At 49.4% G+C, this 24,900-nt stretch overlaps 1 protein-coding gene across 3 annotated transcripts in view; it reads left to right on the plus strand.

The window, feature by feature from the left end:
* The window catches only part of ptprja (protein tyrosine phosphatase receptor type Ja), a 283,707-nt gene that overhangs the window by 131,031 nt on the left and 127,776 nt on the right, over positions 1-24,900 (plus strand). For all 3 annotated transcript variants that reach the window (XM_072518944.1, XM_072518945.1, XM_072518946.1), the window contains 3 exons: positions 2,201-2,476; positions 14,473-14,745; positions 16,189-16,455. In XM_072518944.1, the coding sequence (XP_072375045.1) occupies positions 2,201-2,476; positions 14,473-14,745; positions 16,189-16,455 (816 nt within the window). The remainder of the gene's footprint in view (positions 1-2,200; positions 2,477-14,472; positions 14,746-16,188; positions 16,456-24,900) is intronic.

A 24,900-nucleotide genomic window follows, 5' to 3' on the forward strand; every position in this document is an offset into this window, starting at 1 on the left:
CATTAGCACTCTCTTCCCTTGATTTCTGTGGCTATTAGCACTCTTTTCCCTTAGTTTCTCCCATTTTCTATGCCTTTTAGCTTTGACAAAGAGTCATCTGGACTCTCAACGTTGGCTCTTTTCTCTCCGCACAGATGCTGCCAGACGTGCTAAGATTTTCCAGCATTTTGTCTTTTGGTTTCAATCTCCTTCTTTGGCTTTTCTTTTTGAATTCTGCTCTGAACCTTTGAAACTCAGCCTGGACCTCCACTGTGTCACCCACCTAACATCTGTCATAAGCACATTTTACCTGCTTCACCTTCTTCGTTATCTCTTTTGCCCTATCTTTTCATTTTTCAGCAGTGTCTCATTTCTCACTGGACTGGAAGTGTGCTGCTGTAGAAAATTCTCCTGAACACACACTAATAACTCTTCGCTGCCCTTTACACTCCTACTATTCCTTTTTATTCACTCTTTTAAGACCAGTGGATCTTGGGTCAAACTATTGGGCTCTACTAGTCACTTGAGATCAGGTTTTTTTGCAGGTGAAGACCTTTTAGAGTCTCAGGGTTCACTTCTGGTTGTTGTGCTTGTCGTGCACAGTACATTTGCCCCAAGGCTTCTGAAGGCATAGAAGGAACCAACAAAGAATGTGCTGGAAGGATTGAAGCATAGAGGGAACCAACAGAGAATGTGCTGGAAGGATTGAAGCATAGAGGGAACCAACAGAGAATGTGCTGGAAGGATTGAAGCATAGAGGGAACCAACAGAGAATGTGCTGGAAGGATTGAAGCATAGAGGGAACCAACAGAGAATGTGCTGGAAGGATTGAGGTTTAGGGAAGAGAGAAAAGTGCTTAATATAGCATTGATGGATATCACAAGATTGAAGGATACATGCAGGTTTGCAGTGTTGTAGAGTTTATCCATAGCATTGTGACAGTTTTATTTATTCTTTCAAGGGATGTGGGCTGGGACAATCCACATTGTCCAGACCAAATTGCCCTTGAGAAGATTCTGCAGTCCATGTGGTGTAGATGCACTGACAATGCTGTTAGGGAGGAAGTTGCAAGGTTTTGATCCAACGATAATGAAGGAACGGCGATATGCTTCATGTCGGGATGGCTTGAAGGGGATCCTGAAAGTGGTGGTCACAAATTTGTACGGTGCTGTTGAAGTAGCCTTGAGTTGCTGCATCGCATCATGTAGAATAGGTGGTGGACACTGCTGTCACTGTGGATCGGTGGTGGATGTTGAAAGTGATGGATGGGATACCAGTCAAGAAAATTGCTGTGTTCTGAATGTTATTGGAGCTACACTCATCCAGGCAAGTGGAGAGTATTCCACCACACTCCTGACTTGTGGCTTGTAGATGGTGGACAGGCTTTAGGAGCTGAGTTACTCATTGCAGAATCCCCAGCCGTTGATCTAATTTTATAGGTAATGAGGGAATTTGAAATTGAGGTCTTAAATTTTAGCCAAATGAAATGAACAGTTTCTTATAGAATCAAAGTCATGAGATATTGCTCATTATTTATGCTCTACCACTTTCTTGGCACAAAGGACCTGAACTCATTCACTTCAGTCTCCGCATCAGGGACCTTGCTTCACACTGTGCTACAGAAAATGAGGAATATACTCCTTTCACATTCACAGCGATCATCACAAAATAGATCTTCCTGCAATTGCGGGAAAGTTTAATGGTTTTCTATCTATTAAATCATGGCTGCGTGGTGCACCCTATTCCTTTCACTGCTGCTCTTCCAAATTACTTCTTTATTCAATCATTAAATTTTCTTTCCAATGCACAGCTTATTTTAACAAAAAACTGTTTGGTATTCACTACAACCCAGTTTATATGCTAGCTAGTGTCATTTGAAATTGAAGTGACTGTGCTATGATGAATACTTCTGGGACTCTTTCCCATCATCCCCACTCCCATTTCCTTACCAAAAGTTTCTGTATCAGTGACCTCCTCTGCTGCCTCCTTAGTTATTTGTCTTCATTACTTCCTACAAACTGCAGTCCTCATGTTTTTTTTTTAAAAAGCTTCTTAGAATTACTGAATTTAGCTTTGTGATTTGAACCTTGAATATGCGGTGTATCATGCTTTCATGGTTCGTCACTGTTTCCTGTTAAAGAAATTCCTGGGTGTCGTTTCTTGCTAGCTACTATAACCAAATGTTTCTTTTTTTTTAAATTGGGGTAACTGTTTCCAACAGCGCCCAATGAAGTACTGAGTGTGATGGTTTTGGATGTCGGCATCAACTTTGTAACCCTGACCTGGACACGTCCACCAGATTATAAAGAAGGGTATCAGTTCACGGTGATGACCACAGGAAACCCAAACCCTACTGGTGATAATGGAAATATAACTGTAAGAAGTGCGAATGCTACCATAAAGGGACTGACGTCGGGAACCACGTACAATTTTACCATTACTACACTGACAGCAGATGGCACTCAAGGAGATTCAGTCATGGAATCTAGCTACACAAGTAAGTATTACTCTTGATCAAATGAGACCTGATAAATAAAAATCTTTCCTTAATCTTTGCTATTTCTATTTACTTGGAAATTTTATCAAGCCTGCTTTATGTATTAGTTGTTTCCTAATAATGCTTACATTCACAAGCCATGATGTGGAGATGCGTTGGACTGGGGTGGGCACAGTAAGAAGTCTTATACCAGGCTAAAGCCCAACAGGTTTATTTGGACTCACTAACTTTCGGAGCGCAGCTCCTTCATCAGGTTAGTGAAAGCTAGTGATACCAAATAAACCTGTTGGACTTTAACCTGGTGTTGTAAGACTTCTTACTGTGCTCATATTCACAAGAGATCCCCGGAGACGGATCGTATTTAGATGGAGGGACTCTGAGCAGGCGAAAGTGGTGGTGAGCGACCTGGCAGAATTCTTGAGGCTGGAGAGGGTCAAGTTCGTCCCGAAGGGGTTGGTTGATGAGTTTGGCCGGTGTTGGAAGCTGTTCATTTACTTCTTTAAGGAGGATTGAGGAGTCAGCAAAAAAGTGGTGTGTGTGTGTGTGTGGGAGGGGGGGAGAGGAGTGAGGAAGGAAGGCAGGACCGTGTGTGGGGGGGGGGGGTCTTGGTTATTTATAATGTTGTATAATTTTGCTTCTGCTTCAGATTGTTTTTATGAAAATGTCTGAATAAAATAGTTTTTAAAAACACTGCTCCACACAAAGGTACCACCACCTCCCCCACTACCCATTTCCTTACCATGGCGATGTTTGCCGGCCAGTTGTTCATTATATTCGGCAACGTCAACCACCCCCCCCCCCCCCCCCTGAAAAGCCCCCTTGACCCACAGGGTCTTCCCCGCGTATACAAACCCAGAGATCAGCACGTTAATTTTTTTAAAGAACAACTTCGCAACAAAGATCAGGAGCTTCTGAACTATGAACAGGAACCTTGGCAGCACCGTCACCTTTACTGTCTGCACCCATCCCGTCAATGACAGTGGCAGCATATCCCACCTCTTGAAGGTCCCCTTCATCTGCTCCACCAATAGAGTCAAATCTAACTTGTGCAGCTGCACCCAACCACACTTCACCTGGATACCCAAGTACCTGAAACTTGCCCCCACTACCTTGAACGGCAGTTCCCCTTGTCATGATATGCGGACATGCACATAATGAGATACAAACAGGCAGCTAATGAATACAGAGAACAGGGCATAACCAATCAGCAGGCAGAACACGTGGGGGTGGTTTCCCACTATAAAAGACATGAGGCACTCCGCCTCTTTCCACTGGTGACATCTACAGTGTGAGTCAGGGTGTACATATCATATAACTCCTACAGCACGCGGCTAAGAGCTAGTCTGGTTCAGTCAGACAGATTAATCACACTAGGTTAGCAGAGAGTCGAATTCACAGAGGATTGGGCTAACTGTGTGACAGGTGCAATAAATCATATTGAACTAACTTCAAGGTGTGGAGTATCTCAGGTAAAACTGCATCCAGTTGCAGCCCATGTTATCTTACTGTGCTTAACACGACATGATACCAGGAGACTGCAATCCCTAGGTGATTTACCTCAATCTGTTCCGTGACAACCAGCTAACGTATCCCGGCACCATGTAGAAGATCCAGGCTCCTCAATAGTTGCAGACCTCCAGCAATCTCAGTGCCAACTGGCTGACTTTCAAGCAAAGGTTTCTGCTGCACATCGAAGCCTCCGACCTCGAGGGTGCGTCTGATACAAGGAAGATCGCGCTTCTCCTCAACTGCGGGGGATCAAGCCATCCAACTCTTCAACTTGCTGAACTTCACTGAAGGCCAGGACAAGACAAAGTTTCAGACCGTCCTGGACAAGTTTGATAGTCATTGTGAAGTGGACACCAATGAAATCTTGGAGCACTATATGTTCAAACAACGCCTCCAAGGTAAAGATGAATCTTTCAACTCCTTCCTAATTAATCTCCGTCTACTAGCGCTGTCCTGCAACTTTGATGATATTGCTGACTCCTGATCAGGGAACAGATCGTTTTCAGAGTTTACTCTGATCCTCTGAGAGAGCAGCTTTTAAAAATCAAGAATATGACCCTGCCAGTCGCGATTGAAACACGTACAGTGCATGAGCACACCAAAAATCGGTATTCCCAATATCAATCGGCTGAAAAGGAGAAACTTACCTCCCACAAGGTAGAGAGTGTGCAGGCCATTGCCCGGATGCAGCGCCTCAGCATTGATGAAAGCGGCCATTTTGCGCGCTCTTCCCGGAGCCCAACGCATGCGCGATGCGACTGGGACGATGAAGCAGCCGATCACCACACTGCGCAGGTGCGAACGTCTGCCGACCGCACTGCGCATGTGCGATGACGCACGAAGCGTAATGACGTCATGACGTGCCCGAATTGCGGCACCGCCCACTTAAAGGGACACTGCCCTGCAAGAGGCAGGCGATGTTTAAATTGCGGGACGCCTGGACACTATGCAGCCGTGTGCAGGTCTGCACCACCAGTCAAGAGCCAGCGCTCCCAATTCCAATGCAGACGCGTTAGGAGTGTACAGCAAGGTTTACAGGATTCTGATCCTGGCAGTACCACAGACCCAGAGATCGACTGCCTGGAGTACCCCTACCATGTGGGCATCATTGCCACACGTGAACATGCCTCACCGACATCATCACGACGCCTGTCCATCCTCGATGTGGATTCTGCGGACGAATGGTGTGCGGTGCTGCAAATAAGTCTATGCTCAATTGGCTGGACACGGGTGCTTCTGCCAATCTCCTTTCACAGGTGGATTTCAAGCACACCAAGAAGCCACCCAAGCTCCTTCCAGCAGCCTGCCAGCTCCTGGACTATAACGGCAATGCCATCACAGCACTGGGATCCTGCCATTTGCTCATCTCTAACAAGAACAATCACGCAAGGCTACGGTTTGAGATCGTCAAGCCAGACAGGGCCTCCCTGCTCGGCACACAGGCATGCAAGCAGCTACACCTTGTGCAGCGGATCTACACAATTACCTCCCCCAATGGGGACCTTCAAGCCGGCATTGACGACATCCTAGCTCAGTATCCGGATGTGTTCGACGGGATAGGCACTCTGCCATATCGGTACAAGATCCTGTTACGGCCTGATGCCACGCCTGTGGTCCACGAACCACGCTGGGTCCCGGCTCCACTGAAGGAGCGCCTGAAGGCACAGCTCGAGGCTCTTCAGGACCAGGGCATAATTTCTAAAGTTACGGAACCGACGGACTGGGTCAGCTCGATGGTATGTGTGAAAAAGCCTTTGGGTGAGCTGCGCATCTGTATTGATCCCAAGGATCTCAACTATAATATAATGCGGGGGAACACTACCCCATCCCGAAGCAGGAGGAACTCCCCAAGTGAGATGGCACACGCCCGGTTTTTCATAAAGCTAGATGCCTCACAGGGATTCTGGCAAATCCAGCTGGTTGAGTCCAACAGAAGGCTCTGCACCTTCAATGCACCGTTTGGCAGGTACTGCTACAATCGTATGCTGCTTGGCATTGTCTCGGCCTCGGAGATCTTCTATAGAATCATGGAGCAGATGATGGAGGGCATTGAAGGGGTTCGTGATTATGTGGACGATGTTTTCATATGGTCCACGACCCCCGAAGAGCACATCTCTCGTCTTCCGCTGTGTCCATGCCAATGGCCTCAAGCTGAACAGCGCCAAGTGTTGCTTTGGCATGTCGACACTTAAGTTCTTGGGTGACCAGATATCTCAGCAGGGTGTGCGTCCGGACGCAGACAAGGTCAAGGCCATCGAAGCCATGAAGACCCCTGAATCAAGAAGGCGGTACTGCGTTTTTTAGGCATGGTAAACTTCTTGGGCAAGTTTATTCCAAACCTGGCCTCGCACACCACGACCCTCAGACACTTGGTAAAAAAGTCCACTGCCTTTGAGTGGCAGGCAGCTCATCAAGCAGAGTGATTGGAGCTGAAAGCCAAGCTCACCACTGCACCTGTATTTGCATTTTTTGACACTGCCAGGCAAACGCGCCAGGAAGGCATCGGCACGGTGTTGCTCCAGCGCGATGACACCTCAATCTGGGCACCGGTTGCCTACGCATCACGGGCAATGACACCCACCGAGCAGCGGTATGCCCAAATTGAAAAGGAATGCCTGGGCCTGCTTACTGGAATTCTCAAGTTCCACGATTATGTCTACGGCCTGCCGACGTTCACTGTCGAGACGGATCACAGCCCTCTGGTCCACATTATCCACAAGGACCTGAACGACATGACGCCCCGGCTGCAGCGCATCCTCCTCAGACTCCGGAGGTATGACTTTGAGCTTGTGTACACGCCTGGCAAGGAGCTCATTATTGCGGATGCCTTGTCCCGTTCCATAACCTTGCCTGCTGACCCGCCGGCATTCATCCAACAGATCGAATCACAGGTGCAGCTGTGGGCCAGCAACCTCCCGGTGTCGGATGAAACGGTGATTCGCATTCGAGAGGAGACAGCCAAAGACTCTCTTCTGCAGATTGTCGTGCGCCACCTCGCCAATGGCTGGCAAAAAGGGCAGTGCCCTCAATTCTTCAATGTGAAGGATGACCTGACCGTAGTTGATGGCACCCTCCTCAAGCTGGACCGCATTGTCATTTCACTCAGTCTCCAGAGCTTGGTGCTCCGGCAAATCCATGATGGACATCTGGGTGTCGAGAAGTGCAGGCACAGGGCCAGGCAGGCTGTCTACTGGCCTGGGATTAGTCAGGATATCTCAAATATGGTCCTCAACTGTTCGACCTGTCAACGCTTCCAGCCAGCACAGGGCAAGGAGACGCTTCAGCAGCACAAAATCGTGACCTCCCCATGGTCCAAGGTGGGCATTGACCTCTTTCACACCAATGGTCGTGATTATGTGTTAATCATTGATTATTTTTTCAAACTACCCAGAAGTTGTGAAGCTCACGGACCTCACATCCAAGACCGTCATCAAGGCCTGTTAGGAGACGCTCTCCAGGCATGGTATTCCACTCACTGTCTTGCTTCAGCAGCCAAGAGTGGTCAAGATTTGCCCAGGTATATCAGTTTCATCACGTCACTTCCAGCCCGCATTACACGCAGTCCAACGGGAAGGTTGAGAAAGGGGTGCACATCGTAAAGCAGCTCATCTGCAAGGCTGCGGATTCTGCTTCTGACGTCAACCTTGCGCTGCTTGCGTACAGGGCAACCCTCTGTCTACCGGCATGTCACCAGCTCAACTCCTGATGAACGGGGACCTGCGGACGACTCTTCCAGCCATACACTTGCCTGACCTGGATCACCTCCCAGTTCTGCAGAAGGTGCAGCACCTCGGGGATCGGCAAAAGCAGAGCTATGATGCTCATGCCACTGATTTGCCTGTGCTACGTCCGGAGGATGCTGTTCGAATCAAGCTACCTGATGGAGGCTGGTCAGCTCCAGCTGTTTTGTTCGACAGGCTGCTCCCCGATCGTATGTTGTGCGTATGGCTGATGGCTCTGTTGTGCGGCGCAACAGACAGGCACTGTGCACAGTTGCCTGCCCGCAACCACATTCTTCATTGTTTCCATCCGTTATTGTGCCACCTCCTGATACCTCAAACCATGAGGCCACCAGTCAGGCTTCAATCAAGCCTATCAAGGTGCCGTCGTCCCCAACACCACCTCTCCAGCGGTCAACCAGGATCAGCCGCAAGCCCCAGAGACTGGACTTATGAACACTTGTTTTGTTTGCTATGTTCTGTTTTCGCACCTTAGACACCTGTTTTTACATGTACATATGTTCCCATCTGCTACTGTATGTAAATAAGTTAGTTTTTCGGCCTACATATGTAAATACTTTCACATAGGCCATAGAAAAACATTTCAAACGGGGAGATGTCATGATATGCAGACATGCACATAATGAGATACAATCAGGCAGCTAATGAATACAACCAGGCAGCTAATGAATACAGAGAACAGGGCATAACCAATCAGCAGGCACTATTAAAGGCACAAGGCACTCACTCCGCCTCTTTCCACTGGTGACATCTACAGTGCGAGTCAGGGTGTACATATCATATAACTCCTACAGCATGTGGCTAAGAGCTAGTCTGGTTCAGTCAGACAGATTAATCACACTAGGTTAGCAGAGAGTCGAATTCACAGAGGATTGGGCTAACTGTGTGACAGGTTCAATAAATCATATTGAACTAACTTCAAGGTGTGGAGTGTCTCTCAGGTAAAACTGCATCCAGTTGCAGCCCGTGTTATCTTACTGCACTTAACACGAAACCCCTAACCCCCTCTCCTGCCCTCTGGTCTCAATCGGGAACACCTTGCTCTTTCCCATGTTCAACCTGTACCCGGAGAACTGGCCAAAGTCCTCCAAAATGCCCCTAATGCATCCGAAATATAGAACAGCAGGTCGTCCGCGTACAGCAAAACCTTGTGCTCAACGCTTAATTCCTTTCTCTCTCTAAGTGCCATTACCAGTGGCTCTTTTGCAAAGGCAAAGAGTAAAGGGGAGAGCGAGCACGCCGTCCTTGTCCCAAACTCACTCTGTTCATCCGCACACTTACAACCAATGTCTTGTACAGTAACTGGACCCAGTCCACAAACCCCTGCTGGAATCTGAACAACCTCAGCACCTCCCACAGATATTCACACTCCATCGGTCAAAAGCCTTCTCCGTGTTTATCGCCACTACTACCTCCACCTCCTGTCCCTCCGGAGGCGTCATAGTCATATCAAGCAGCCTCCTCGCATTTGCTGACAACCGTCTCCTTTTCACAAATCCCATTTGGTCCTCGCCTATCATCCCCGGGATGCAGCCTTCAATTCGCGAAGCCAACATCTTTGCCAGTTAAAGAAGATAGGTTGAAAACTGGTATGGCAGGTTGCATCAGAAAATAGAAACTGGGAGAAAGGAATCTAATCCTTTTGGAAACCTTAAAAGGATGGGGAAGTGTCAACAGGCAGATATGGAAACCAGTGGCCTTATACTTGGATGTTGGTTGATCGAATTGGAGATAGAGAATTTGAGGAAAGAAAGAGCCCACGATGAACCATGTGAAGACAAGGGATAGATGGAAGGTAGAAGTAAAGTTCCAACTTGAGGCGAGAACAGTCAGCAGCACTGATGGAGTCATCGATGTGCCAAATAAAGAGATGAGGTGGGTGACCTGTGTAGGATTGGAGTAAATGTTCCACATATAGTCCACATAAAGGCAATATAGCCAGGGACCGTACGATTTCCACAGCAACACTTATTTGGAGGAAGCATGGAGAGTCAAAGAAGAAAATGATCCAAGTAAGAACATGTTCATCAGCTACGTGGAGAAGAATGATGGCGGATGGGCCTGGTTGTGCCTCTTTCAAGAAGGAACCTGATGGAAAATGGAGGTTTGGAGGTATTGGACATCCATGGTACAAAGAAGATGGGTTAGTGCAAGGAAAATGTAATTGTTAACTGGCAAAGGAAGAATTGTGGTTTGTCAAAGTGGGACAAAATAATCTCTGTGGGACGAGAGCAGGTTGAAAGGATGGGACGCCAGCCATGTTTGTGGATTTTGGGAAAGAGTTGGGGAATGATAGTAATTGTTCGGGAAGCCATGGTTTGATGATCAGTGATGAGACCATGGTCCAAAGGGTGGTAGAGGGTTGGCATCAGCCACCACCAGGTACAGGTCTGTTCACCAAGCAACAGAAGAATATGCTGGGATGATGGGCCATATGGAGGCTGATGGTGCAATTCCAAAAAGGAACAGGGCTGTCTAGTAGCATTTGGGAAATTAGAAAATTAGAATTGCGATGAGTAAGGTTTCAGGTTATTTCATATAAAGATGTTGCTTTATGTTAAATTAGAAACCGGTGAAATGCACACCGCTTTCAACACCTGGAAACGTGTATTAATTCCAGTCATCCAAAATAGTGGGCGTGATCCACCGGCCGCATTGTGCTCTCACTCGAGCGTAGTGCGGCCGGTGAATGCTGGAAGAAGCCACCCGCGGGTTTCCCTGCAGTCTTCCCGCATTGCGGGATCTATCCAAGTCCCGTGACGCATTTGAGTCAGATGCACGCATAAAAGGGATGGGACCAAACGGCACACGCCAAAGTCAGTTGGGATCCACTGACCTCCCAGGATCTATAGGCCTCCCTAGCGAGGCCCAGCACTGGTCCGCACAACCGTGGAGCAGGTGGAATGGCACCCGGGGGGTTTCTCGGGCTTTCTGAGACCCCCGACTGGTCAGGGTCAGTGCAGGGTGGCCCTTGGCACTGTTCAGCTGGTACCTTGACACTGCCACTGGCACTGCAAAGGTGCCTGGATGGTACCACTAAAAACGGTAGCCAATTTTGAGTTCAGCTCCCTGGTGCTGAAAAAAATTCATATGTGGGCTAAGCTGGTGACGTACTCCCCAGGGCCCAAAGAAGTGACTATGGGTGGGATTCTACGGCCTCGTCCGCCCAGTGACCAGAAATTCCCGCCTGATGTCAATGGATCTTTACATGGTCCGCATCCCACTGATCTAGCGACGGGCAGGGCGGAAGAATTCAGCCCCGAGTGTCAGTGAATAGTGGTGGGGAACCCGCCGACAGAGCCAACGGTAAAAACTCCCTGAAAAACCCACCACAAATGAACTCCGAAATGTTTCTGTTTTTTTTATACATAGGTCAGTTTTAATGGTATTCATACCTTTTATGTAATGGATTAGTTCCATTCATCTGAACCCAGCCAAGGTAGTGGGGTGGGTCTAACTGCCAGGAGTTTACAATTTTTGATTGCAACTCAATTTGCCAAAATCTGGAGGCAGAGATAATAAGAGAGCCAGAGGTCAAATTTTTGAAATCCTGACTATCACCACCTCAATCTAAAGGATTTTGTGATGTGGAGATGCCGGCGTTGGACTGGGGTGAGCTTGGTAAGAAGTCTTACAACACCAGGTTAAAGTCCAACAGGTTTGTTTCGATGTCACTAGCTTTCGGAGCGCTGCTCCTTCCTCAGGTGAATGAAGAGGTATGTTCCAGAAACATATATATAGACAGATTCAAAGATGCCAGACAATGCTTGGAATGCGAGCATTAGTAGGTGATTAAATCTTTACAGATCCAGAGATGGGGTAACCCCAGGTTAAAGAGGTGTGAATTGTGTCAAGCCAGGACAGTTGGTAGGATTTCGCAGGCCAGATGGTGGGGGATGAATGTAATGAGACATGAATCCCAGGTCCCGGTTGAGGCCGCACTCATGTGTGCGGAACTTGGCTATAAGCTTCTGCTCAGCGATCTGCGTTGTTGCGCGTCCTGAAGGCCGCCTTGGAGAACGCTTACCCGGAGATCAGAGGCTGAATGCCCTTGACTGCTGAAGTGTTCCCCAACTGGAAGGGAACATTCCTGCCTGGTGATTGTCGCGCGATGTCCGTTCATTCGTTGTCGCAGCGTCTGCATGGTCTCGCCAATGTACCACGCTTCGGGACATCCTTTCCTGCAGCGTAGGGTAGACCACTTTGGCCAAGTCGCACGAGTATGTACCGCGTACCTGGTGGGTGGTGCCCTCACGTGTAATGGTGGTATCCATGTCGATGATCTGGCACGTCTTGCAGAGATTGCCATGGCAGGGTTGTGTGGTGTCGTGGTCAACGTTCTGAAGGCTGGGTAGTTTGCTGCAAGCAATGGTTTGTTTGAGGTTGCGCGGTTGTTTGAAGACAAGTAGTGGGGCTGTGGGGATGACCTTGGCAAGATGTTCATCTTCATCGATGACGTGTTGAAGGCTGTGAAGCAGATGTCGTAGTTTCTCCGCTCCGGGAAAGTACTGTACGACGAAGGGTATTCTGTCGGTTGTGTCCCATGTTTGACTTCTGAGGGGGTATGCCACTGTGGGGAACGGGCCAGGTGTGGGGTGCAGGCGCATGGCTGGCCGAGGAGGGTTCATGGCTAGTCGGCGGGGGAGGGGGGCGGGTAGCCCCCTAATCCGGCTGATAACCTGGAATGTAAGGGGACTGAATGGGCCGGTTAAGCGGGCCCGCATATTCGCGCACCTGAAGGGGCTCAATGCGGATGTGGTTATGCTCCAGGAGACACACCTGAAGGTGGCAGACCAGGTAAGACTGAGGAAAGGGTGGGTAGGTCAGGTGTTCCACTCGGGGCTAGATGCCAAAAATCGAGGGGTGGCGATCTTGGTGGGAAAGAAGGTGTTATTCGAGGCGTCGAGCATTGTGGCAGATGATGGCGGTAGGTACATAATGGGAAGTGGTAAGTTGCAGGGAGAGAGGGTGGTACTGGTCAATGTGTATGCTCCGAACTGGGACGATGCGGGTTTTATGCGGCGTATGTTGGGTCGGATCCCAGACTTGGAAGTGGGGGGCCTGATAATTGGGGGAGACTTTAACACGGTGTTGGATCCTGCACTGGATCGCTCCAGGTCTAGGATGTGTAGGAAGCCGGCGGCGGCTAGAGTGTTGAGGGGATTTATGGACCAAATGGGAGGGGTGGACCCTTGGAGATTTGCAAGGCCGGGGGCTAGGGAATTTTCATTCTTCTCACATGTCCATAAGGCTTATTCTCGAATCGACTTTTTCATTTTGAGTAGGACGCTGATAGCGAGAGTAGAGGATACCGAGTATTCGGCAATAGCCATTTCGGACCACGCCCTGCATTGGGTGGACTTGGAGATGGGGGAGGAGAGGGGCCAGCGCCCGCTGTGGCGCTTGGAGGTGGGGCTGTTGGCGGACGAGGAGGTGAGCGAGCGGGTCCGAGGAAGTATAGAGAGGTACTTGGAGACCAACGACAACGGGGAGGTCCGAGTGGGGATGGTATGGGAGGCACTGAAGGCGGTGGTGAGGGGAGAGCTGATCTCCATCAGGGCCCACAAAGAGCGGAGGGAGCGGGGGGGAGAGGGAGAGGCTGGTGGGGGAGATGGCGAGGGTAGACAGGAGGTATGCGGAAGAACCTGAGGAAGGATTGTTGAGGAAGAGGCGCAGCCTCCAGGCCGAATTCGACCTGGTGACCACCAGGAAGGCGGAGGTGCAGTGGAGGAAGGCCCAGGGGCGGTCTATGTTTGTCTTCTGAGGAGGTCGGTGCGGTTTTTTCCAGCTTCCACCCTAAACACATTAAAGAAGCCATCCCCTATGGACAAGCTCTCCGTATACACAGGATCTGCTCAGACGAGGAGGAGCGTAACAGACATCTACAGACGTTGAAAGATGCCCTCGTACGAATGGGATATGGCGCTCGACTCATCGATCGACAGTTCCAACGCGCCACAGCAAAAAAACGCACCAACCTCCTCAGAAGACAAACATGGGACACAACCGACAGAATACACACATGAGTGCGGCCTCAACCGGGACCTGGGATTCATGTCGCATTACATTCATCCCCCACCATCTGGCCTGGTAAAGGATTTTGTACAGAGATGGTCAGTGGGGCAGAGAATTGTCTTGCCAAGTATAAGCTGGCCACTCGTGCTGACTTGTACAAGTGAAGAATGGCCTTCATCAGCGGTTACATTGGGAAAATATGCACTCTCATATTATGAAGTTTGATAGGGATTAGATTGAAATAAACGGATAATTTTCAATTTCAACCTTTTTTTCAGAGTAATAATATCCTTTTTATTATCCGATCTCCGGTTATAGACAGTATTGTAATTGGAATCTGACAATCTTTTAAAGCAATAATACAATCACTTGTAATTCACACTTTATGCCCTTTGGTACTTCAACAGGTTTCTTATTTCCATTTTCTGCTGTGGCAAAACAGTGTGTTGGTAATTCTTAAAAGCCTATTCATAATCTTCCATGAACGAAAATCTGGCTAACACAAACAATGTACCTTTTTGTGACCAGTCCTAAAGCTTCTGTGTAATCAGATGTATGCTAAAAACTGAGTTTCATTTTGCTTTATGCCAACTAAAATAAACAGGTAGTTTTCCAACAAGTGTAGGTAAGAATTACAGTACTCTTCTAGATTGTCTACAAATACTTAGGAATCTTCTGCAACTCGCATCCTATTGCACAAAGATTCAAAACTTACTTCTTTCAATCCCACAGAGCCTGCAGCAATAGCACCAGGGAACATCTCAGTGGATAACAATAGGACAATGGACACCTTGATTGTCTCCTGGGTTCCTCCTCCTGGCAATGTAGAGAAATTCTTTGTGAATGTTCAGGATGTAATAACTTCAGATAGTCGAACCAACAGCACAGATTCCACATCACCTGTAACGTTCACTAAACTTCGACCTGGGAGAGTGTACAACATCACGGTGATTACAAACAGCGGACCTTTCAATGTAACCTCTGTCAGCGTGCCGGGGATAACATGTAGGTGGAATCTAAGAAAATCATTTTGTGTTGAATCTATTTAACTGTATTATGGCAAGGACTTTGACTTCTGAGTAATTGTAAAATGTAACAAGTGCCCGTCAACTACCCTCTGCCAAGAGCTTTGGAACATTGAAGTGTTCACTACCATGGCATGTACACATGTAGGGGGCGATTCTCCTATATGGAGGCCAAGTGTTTGCACCGTCGTGAACGCCGTTGCGTTTCACGATGGCGCGAACAGGGCCCGGGTACAATCTATTCTGGCCCCGACAGGGGGCCAGCACGGCGCTGGAGCGGTTCACGCCGCTCCAGCCTCCTTATGTGGCGCCAAATGGGCGCCACGCCAACCCGCGCATGCGCAGTTGGGCCGCACCATTCTGCGCATGCGCGGGGAACATCTTACGCACGCCGGCCCCACACCAACATGGCGCCGGTGTTCTGGGGCCGCACGCGGAAGGAGGTAGGCCCGGGGGGGGGGGGGGGGGGGTAAGAGGCCAGCCCGCCGATCGGCAGGCCCCGGCCCCATCGGAGGGACCCCCCCCCCCCCTCCCCCACAGGCCACCCCCCCCCCCACAGGCCACCCCCCCCCCCCACGTTCCCGCAGTGTTCCCGCCGGCAGCGACCAAGGGTGGACGGCGCCGGCGGGAACCTGCCGTTTCGTAGCGGCCGCTCGGCCCACCTGGGCCGGAGAATCGGCGCTCGTCAGTTCTCCGAGCGGCCCGGTGCGAATCGCGCGCCTCTGGTTTCAGGGGGGTGGGAGAATCCCGTGCAGGGATCAGGGCGGTGTGGCGCGATTCACGCGGTGCCCCCGCGATTCTCCCCCCCCCCGGCGTGGGGGGGGGGAGGAGAATAGCGCCCTTCATTCTTGGTGGAACAAAGTACTGCAGTGGGGTCTTTGCTTTTGTAAAGGTTCTATAACAACAAAAAGTTAATAATCTGATCGTGCAAAGTCTGTTGATACATTTTATCATATGTCAAAATACTCACCATTGGTAATTTCTTTCACAAATATTTATAGCTCAGGACCTTGATCCCCAGAATTTGTGGATTTAGTCCAGGAACACAGCAATACTGCTAATTCGGCATCAACACATTTCTCACAATTTTAGCCATTGATTTTCACCAAGGGGTTGCAAATCAATCCTCATGAAACAATGTGTGATTGTTGAAGTATGACCGCAATGTCTCCCAAATAGGCACTACATGGAACTTAGCAACCCCCGCCTCAAGCCCTTTTTATGGCTCCAAGTAAATATCAGAAATCTTTGGCTCTTTCCTTAAATGTTGCAGACACATCACATTTATTTCAAGCCAACGACAACATGCATTTATATAGCACCTTTAACATAGAAATGTTTAAATGGCATAATACAATAATCAGGAACCCGTATACACTGAAACAGTTGAGAGTAACATTTTTGTATCTTCTTCCCCACTCAGTTCCCAGCACGCCAGGAGCTATCAATGTGGCCAACTTCAGCACCAATTCCATCTCATTAAACTGGGGAGCACCTGCAGACATGGACGTTGAACAATATACTTTCAATGTCACCTATCACAATGGTTTGACGACTGAGTCTATAACAAAAAATATAAACTCCACCACAATTTCAAATCTTACTTCTGGAACGAATTATAGCATTTCCGTGGCCACCATTGGACCTGGCAATTTGCAGAGTGGATTTGTGTCAACATTTCACTTCACCAGTAAGTGTAATTTCCGAAAGGAGTTTAAAATGGATAACTAACTTTCTTCCTTTCCTGTGTGTGTCTACACCAGCCTCGGTATGAAGTCAGATAACCCCCCCCTCACTGCATACATTGCTGTAAAGCTGTCTTCTGAGATATAGCTGCAAATTCCTAGAACTGACTTTCTCTGCAAAGTACCCAGCACCCTCTCTTCACTTCCTGTCATAGCTAAAATCAGTCACTTAAGTAATGGCAAATTAACCTAGCAGCACCACTAACTGGCACAGTGCATTAATGCTTTGGTACACTGGGCTGTTTTGATTATTATAACTTTAGAATTATTGGTCTAATGTTTTCTTGATGTTTGGTTCTGAATATGCTTGTTTAATAGAATAGAACATTCCAGCGCAGTACAGGCCCTTCAGCCCTCGATGTTGCGCCGACCTGTGAAACCAATCTAAAGCCCATCTATCCTATTCCATTAAGTGGTCATATCCAATGACCACTTAAATGCCCTTAATGTTGGCGAGTCCACTACTGTTGCAGGCAGGGGCATTCCACGCCCCCTCTCTGAGTAAAGAACCTACCTCTGACATCTGTCCTATATCTATCTCCCCTCAATTTAAAGCTATGTCCCCTCGTGCTAGCCATCACCATCCGAGGAAAAAGGCTCTCACTGTCCACCCTGTCTAATCCTCTGATCATCATGCATGCCTCTATTAAGTCACCTCTTAACCATCTTCTCTCTAACAAAAACAGCCTCAAGTCCCTCAGCCTTTCCTCATAACATCTTCCCTCCATACCAGGCAACATCCTGGTAAATCTCCTCTGCACCCTTTCCAGTGCTTCCACATCCTACCTATAATGCGGCGACCAGAACTGCACGCAATACTCCAAATGCGGCCGCACCAGAGTTTTGTACAGCTGCAACATGACCTCATGGCACCGAAACTCAATCCCTCTACCAATAAAAGCTAACACACCGTACGCCTTCTTAACAACCCTCTCAACCTGGGTGGCAACTTTCAGGGATCTATGTACATGGACACCGAGATCTCTCTGCTCATCCACACTACTATTGCTCTTATTAGCGTTAGTTTTATTAGCTCTAATTATGTCACCTTTGCTCACGAGTCGCCAGGTATCTTTCTGATACCGCCACATGGTTCAAGCTCTAGTTATGATTAATAAGACAGCACACCGCTTAGTAAGATTGAAATCAACGGTCATTTATTTTTTATTTTTTTTAAAATATATTTTATTCAAGATTTTTGGCCAAACATAACAGTACATGGTTTTTCTTTTAAACAACAATAAAGCAATATAAATAACAGTGGCCAGTTTTAAACAAGTAAATATATAATATATAAACAGAAACAAAAACAAAACTAAATGGCAACTGCCTTGTCAAAAATAGTTACTCTCCAAAAATACAATCCAACAGTCCAATATACATTACCTATAGCAAATGTCTATACATATACAATGACATCCCTAAGAGCCCGCCCGGATCCTCTTCCCCCCCCCCCCCCCCCCCTCCCCCCGCCCCCCCCCCCCCCCCCCCCCCGCCCCCCTGGGTTGCTGCTGTTGTCTTTCTTTCTTTTCATTCCCTCTATCGTTCTGTAAGGTAGTTGACGAACGGTTGCCACCGCCTGGTGAACCCTTGAGCCGAACCCCTGAATGCGAACTTGATCCGTTCTAACTTTATAACCCCTGCCATGTCGTTTATCCAGGTCTCCACGCCCGGGGGTTTGGCTTCCTTCCACATAAGCAATATCCTGCGCCCGGCTACTAGGGACGCAAAGGCCAAGACATCAGCCTCTTTCGCCTCCTGCACTCCCGGCTCTTCTGCAACCCCAAATATAGCCAACCCCCAGCTTGGCTCGACCCGGACCCCCACCACCTTCGAAAGCACCTTCGCCACCCCCACCCAGAGCCCCTGTAATGCCGGACATGACCAGAACATGTGGGTGTGATTCGCTGGGCTTCCCGAGCATCTCCCACACCTATCCTCTACCCCGAAAAATTTACTGAGCCGTGCTCCAGTCATATGCGCCCTGTATAGAACCTTGAATTGTATCAGGCTTAGCCTGGCACACGAGGACGACGAGTTTACCCTACGTAGGGCATCAGCCCACAGCCCCTCCTCAATCTCCTCCCCCAGCTCTTCTTCCCATTTCCCTTTCAGCTCATCTACCATAATCTCCCCCTCGTCCCTCATTTCCCTGTATATGTCCGACACCCTATCATCCCCCACCCATGTCTCTGAGATCACTCTATCCTGCACCTCCTGCGTCGGGAGCTGCGGGAATTCCCTCACCTGTTGCCTCGCAAAAGCCCTCAGTTGCATATACCAAAATGCATTCCCTTGGGGCAACCTATATTTTTCCGTCAGCGCTCCCAGACTCGCAAACGTCCCGTCTACGAACAGATCTCTCAGTTGCACAACCCCAGCTCTCTGCCATGCTCCAAATCCCCCATCCATTCTCCCCGGAACAAACCTGTGGTTATTTCTTATCGGGGACCGCACCGAGGCTCCCGTCCTTCCCCCATGCCGTCTCCACTGCCCCCAAATTTTTAATGTTGCCACCACCACCGGGCTTGTAGTGTATTTCTTCGGTGAAAACGGCAACGGTGCCGTCACCATTGCTTGTAAACTCGTCCCCTTGCACACTCCAATCTCTTCCACACCGCTCCCTCCCCTTCTCCCATCCACTTACACACCATTGAAATATTGGCGGCCCAGTAATAATCATTTGGGCTCGGTAGGGCCAACCCCCCCCCCTATCCCTACTACGCTGCAAGAACCCCCTCCTCACTCTCTGGGCCATCCCGGCCCACACAAAACTCATAATGCTTTTCTCAATTCTCTTAAAAAAAAAAAAAGCCTTCGTGACCATCACAGGGAGGCACTGAAACACACAGAGGAATCTCGGGAGAACCACCATTTTAACCACCTGCACCCTACCCGCCAGTGACAGGGACACCATGTCCCATCTCTTGAAGTCCTCCTCCATCTGTTCCACCAATCGTGTTAAATTAAGCCGGTGCAAGGTTCCCCAATTCTTGGCTATCTGAATCCCCAAGTATCGGAAGTCTCTTACCTTCCTCAGCGGTAAATCCTCTATTTCCCTGCTCTGCTCCCCCGGATGCACCACAAACAACTCACTTTTCCCCATGTTCAATTTATACCCCGAAAAATCCCCAAACTCCCCAAGTATCCGCATTATCTCTGGCATCCCCTCCATCGGGTCCGCCACATACAACAACAAATCATCCGCATACAGAGATACCCGGTGTTCTTCTCCTCCCCTGAGTACTCCCCTCCACTTCCTGGAACCCCTCAGTGCCATGGCCAGTGGCTCAATCGCCAGTGCAAACCATAACGGAGACAGGGGACATCCCTGCCTCGTCCCTCTGTAAAGCCGGAAATAATCAGACCCCCGTCCATTCGTAACCCCACACTCCATCGGTGCCCTATACAGCAGCTGTACCCATCCAATATATCCATCTCCGAAGCCAAATCTCCTCAGCACCTCCCACAGATAATCCCACTCCACTCTATCAAATGCTTTCTCGGCATCCATCGCCACCACTATCTCCGCTTCCCCCTCTGGTGGGGGCATCATCATTACCCCTAGCAACCTCCGTATGTTCGTGTTCAGCTGTCTCCCCTTCACAAACCCAGTCTGGCCCTCATGTACCACCCCCGGGACACAGTCCTCTATCCTCGTCGCCATTACCTTAGCCAGAATCTTAGCATCCACATTTAAAAGAGAAATGGGCCTATAGGACCCGCATTGCAGCGGGTCTTTTTCCTTCTTTTAGGAGGAGCGATATCTTTGCCTCTGAAATAGTCGGGGGCAACTGCCCCCTTTCCCTAGCCTCATTAAAGGTTCTCGTCAGAAGCGGGGCCAGCAAGTCCATATACTTCCTATAAAATTCCACCGGGAATCCGTCTGGTCCTTCCCCGCCTGCATGCTCCCAATCCCTTTCACTACCTCCTCCATCTCAATCTGTGCTCCCAGTCCCGCCCTCTCCTGCTCCTCCACGTTAGGGAATTCCAGCTGATCCAGAAAGCACATCATTCTCTCCTTCCCTTCCGGGGGCTGAGCTTTATATAATCTTTCGTAGAATACCTTGAACACCCCATTTACTCTCTCCGCTCCCCGCTCCATCTCTCCCTCCTCGTCTCTCACCCCCCCTATCTCCCTCGCTGCTCCCTTCTTCCTCAGTTGGTGGGCCAACAACCGGCTCGCCTTCTCCCCATATTCATACTGTACACCTTGTGCCTTCCTCCATTGTGCCTCTACATTACCCATAGTCAACAAGTCAAATTCTACATGTAGCCTTTGCCTTTCCCTGTACAGTCCCTCCTCCGGTGCCTCCGCGTATTGTCTGTCCACCCTCAAAAGTTCTTTCAGCAACCGCTCACTTTCCCTACCCTCCTGCTTTCCTTTATGTGCCCTAATAGATATCAGCTCCCCTCTAACCACTGCCTTCAACGCCTCCCAGACCACTCCCACCTGAACCTCCCCATTGTCGTTATGCTCCAAGTACCTTTCAATACACCCCCTCACCCTTAAACATATCCCCTCATCTGCCAATAGTCCCATGTCCATTCTCCAGGGCGGGTGCTGTTCTTTTTCCTTCCCTATCTCCAGGTCCACCCAATGTGGAGCGTGGTCCGAGATAGCTATAGCCGTGTACTCCGTCCCTGTCACTTTCGGGATCAGCGCCCTTCCCAATACAAAAAAGTCTGTCCGTGAATATACTTTATGGACATAGGAGAAAAACGAGAACTCCTTACTCCTAGGCCTGCTAAATCTCCAGGGGTCTACTCCTCCCATCTGCTCCATAAAGTCCTTGAGCACCCTAGCTGCAGCCGGCCTCCTCCCGGTCCTGGACCTCGATCTGTCCAGCCCTGAGTCCAGCACCGTATTAAAGTCTTCCCCCATTACCAATTTTCCCACCTCTAGGTCCGGGATACGTCCCAAAATTCGCCTCATAAAATTGGCATCATCCCAGTTCGGGGCATATACGTTCACTAGAACCACCGCCTCCCCTTGCAATCTGCCACTCACCATCACGTATCTACCCCCGCTATCCGCCACTATGGTCTTTGCCTCAAACAGTACCCGTTTCCCCACTAATATAGCCACCCCCCTGTTCTTTGCATCTAACCCCGAATGAAACACCTGCCCCACCCATCCTTTGCGTAGTCTGACCTGGTCTATCAGTTTCAAAAGCGTCTCCTGCAACATAACCACATCTGCCTTTAATTTCTTTAGGTGTGCGAGTACCCGTGCCCTTTTAATCGGCCCGTTCAGCCCTCTCACGTTCCACGTGATCAGCCGGGTTGGGGGGCTCTTTACCCCCCCCCCCCCTTGTCGACTAGCCATCCCCTTTTTTAATCCAGCTCCTCACCCGGTTCCCCCATAGCCGTATCTCCCCCCGACGGCGCCCTCCCGCCTCGACCACCCCACCCCGTACCAGCTCCCCCTTCTCCCCAGCAGCAGCAACCCAGTTAATCCCTCCCCCCACTGTGCGAGGCCCCCTCCTTCCTGCTTCCCTGTTCCCGCCATGATTACCATAGCGCGGGAACAAAGCCCGCGTTTCCCACTTGGCCCCACCCCTAATGGCCGGCGCCCACAATTCCTCATCCTTCCCCCCCTCCCCCTCCCCCACAACATGGGGAAGAGAGAAAAGTTACAGGTTTGCAAGATTAACAACTTGAGAAATCATCCCTTACCCCCCCCCCCCCCCCCTTCACCCCACGTAATCACACCACCACTCTGTCCCAAACGTTCTTTTTCTGGGCCGCCTATTCCAGTTGCTCCTCCACAATAAATGTCCACGCCTCTTCTGCCGTCTCAAAGTAGTGGTGCTTCTCTTGGTGTGTGACCCACAGTCTTGCCGGTTGCAGCATTCCAAATTTGACCTTCCTTTTGTGAAGCACCGCCTTGGCCCGATTGAAACTCTCCCTCCTTCTCGCCACCTCCGCACTCCAATCTTGATATACGCGGATCACCGCGTTCTCCCACCTACTGTTCCGAGTTCTCTTCGCCCATCTGAGGACCATCTCTCTGTCATTATATCGGAGAAATCTCACCACTATGGCTCGAGGTATTTCTCCAGCCCTCTGTCTTTGCGTCATAACTCGATAAGCTCCCTCCATCTCCAATGGGCCCGTCGGGGCCTCCGATCCCATTAACGAGTGAAGCATCGTGCTCACATATGCCCCGACGTCCGCCCCCTCCGCACCTTCGGGAACACCAAGAATCCTTAAATTCTTCCTCCTCGCATTATTCTCCAACACCTCCAGCCTTTCCACACACCTTTTGTGTTGTGCCTCGTGCATCTCTGTCTTCACCACCAGGCCCTGTATTTCGTCTTCATTATCCGCGGCCTTTGCCTTCACGACCCGAAGCTCCTGCTCCTGGGTCTTTTGTTCCTCCTTTAGCCCTTCAATCGCCTGTAATATTGGGGCCAGCAGCTCCTTCTTCATCTCCTTTTTAAGTTCTTCCACACAGCGCCACAGGAACTCTTCTTGGTCAGGGCCCCATACTAGACGGCCACCTTCCGACGCCATCTTGCTTTGTGCTTTCTTTCCTTGCCGCTGCTCTTGAGGATCCTCCGCAATCCGGCCACCTTCCTCTCCTTTTTCCATCTGTGTCCGGGGGAATTCCCTTCTGGTTTACCGCACAGTGTTTTTAGCCGTTAAAATTGCCGTTGGGGCTCCTATTAAGAGCCCAAAAGTCCGTTCCACTGAGAGCTGCCGAAACGTGCGACTTAGCTGGTCATCATCGCACGCGGAAGTCTCAACGGTCATTTATTATGTACAGCAATAAATACTTACACAATAATCCTACTTTCTAGACTACTACCTACCACTACTGGCCAATACTTAACTTTTGGGAATGGCCCACCAGGTCAGGGAAACGAATGGTTTATCGAATTGGGTCTGGCCTGCGGGATTCAAAAGGCTGATACAGGTCAATGGCTAGGAGTCTCTATCGAGTAGCGATCGCTGGAGTCAAACTTACGGTTTCTGATCGATGGTTCTTGCGAAGGTTGCGAGCAGGAGAAGAAGGGAGAGAAGGGGCGATCTGAACTTGGCCCCTAATTTTATAGGGCCCAGGGGCTTCCCGCCTCTTGGGACGGACCGTGACCCTGAGTCCCAAGTGATTGGACTTGTTCCCAATCACTGGGTTCGATATGCTCCAATAACGAGGCGATTCCTTGATCGGGGGGTGGTCGTTCACCTGTCTTTGTCTCGGCCACTGCTGGCGCCGAGAGGTCTGGCCCGGCATTCAATTGCTAATATATTGCAATTGTTCCCAGGGATAGCCGATTAAACTGCAGATGTCTGTGTTGATGTACTGCTAATGGTCACAGGTATCGATATGGGCCGACTTCCCCAGAGCCGAATCCGCTATTCTGTCTGCAGCTGTCCGTTTGTGCCCTGTTGGCTGCTTTTCGCATCAGCCTTTTTGGTTAGCCATTTTATATCGGGTTTTGGCCAAATCAATTGGGAATCAGCCATTTTACGTGGCTACACTACCAAGAATCTTATCATTAGCCCAGTACTCTGTATTCCTGTTACTCCTTCCAAAATGAATCACCTCACATTTTTCTGCATTAAACTCCATTTGCTACTTCTCGGCCCAGCTCTGCAACTTATCTATGTCCCTCTGTAACTTGCAACATCCTTCCGCACTGTCCACAACTCTACCGACTTTAGTGTCATCCACAAGTTTACCTCCAGGTCATTTATAAAAATAACAAACCGCAGTGGCCCCAAAACAGATCCTTGTCGTACACCACTAGTAACTGAACTCCAGGCTGAACATTTCCCATCAACCACCACCCTCTGTCTTCTTACAGCTAGCCAATTTCTGATCCAAACTGCTAAATCACCCTCAATCCCATGCCACCGTATTTTCTGCAATAGCCTACCATGGGGAACCTTATCAAACTCTTCACTGAAATCCATATACACCACATCAACTGCTTTACCCTCGTCCACCTGTTTGGTCACCTTCTCAAAAAACTCAATAAGGTTTGTGAGGCACCACCTACCCTTCACAAAACCGTGTTGACTATCCCTAATCAAATTATTCCTTTCTAGATGATTATAAATCCCATCTTTTATAATCCTTTGCAAGACTTTGCCCACAACAGAAGTAAGGCTCACTGGTCTATAGTTTCAGGGGTTGTCTCTACTCCACTTCTTGAACAAGGGGACAACATTTGCTATCCTCCAGTCTTCTGGCACTATTCCTGTAGACAATGACGACATAAAGATCAAGCCAAAGGCTCTGCAATCACCGTCCCAGATAATACTAGGATAAATCCCATCCAGCCCAGGGGACTTATCTATTTTCACACTTTCCAGAATTGCTAACACCTCCTCCTTATGAAGCTCAATCCCGTCTCGTCCAGTAGCCTGTATCTCCGTAT

The sequence above is a fragment of the Scyliorhinus torazame genome, chromosome 10, assembly GCF_047496885.1.
Source record: "Scyliorhinus torazame isolate Kashiwa2021f chromosome 10, sScyTor2.1, whole genome shotgun sequence".
NCBI classification, from domain to species: Eukaryota; Metazoa; Chordata; class Chondrichthyes; order Carcharhiniformes; family Scyliorhinidae; genus Scyliorhinus; species Scyliorhinus torazame.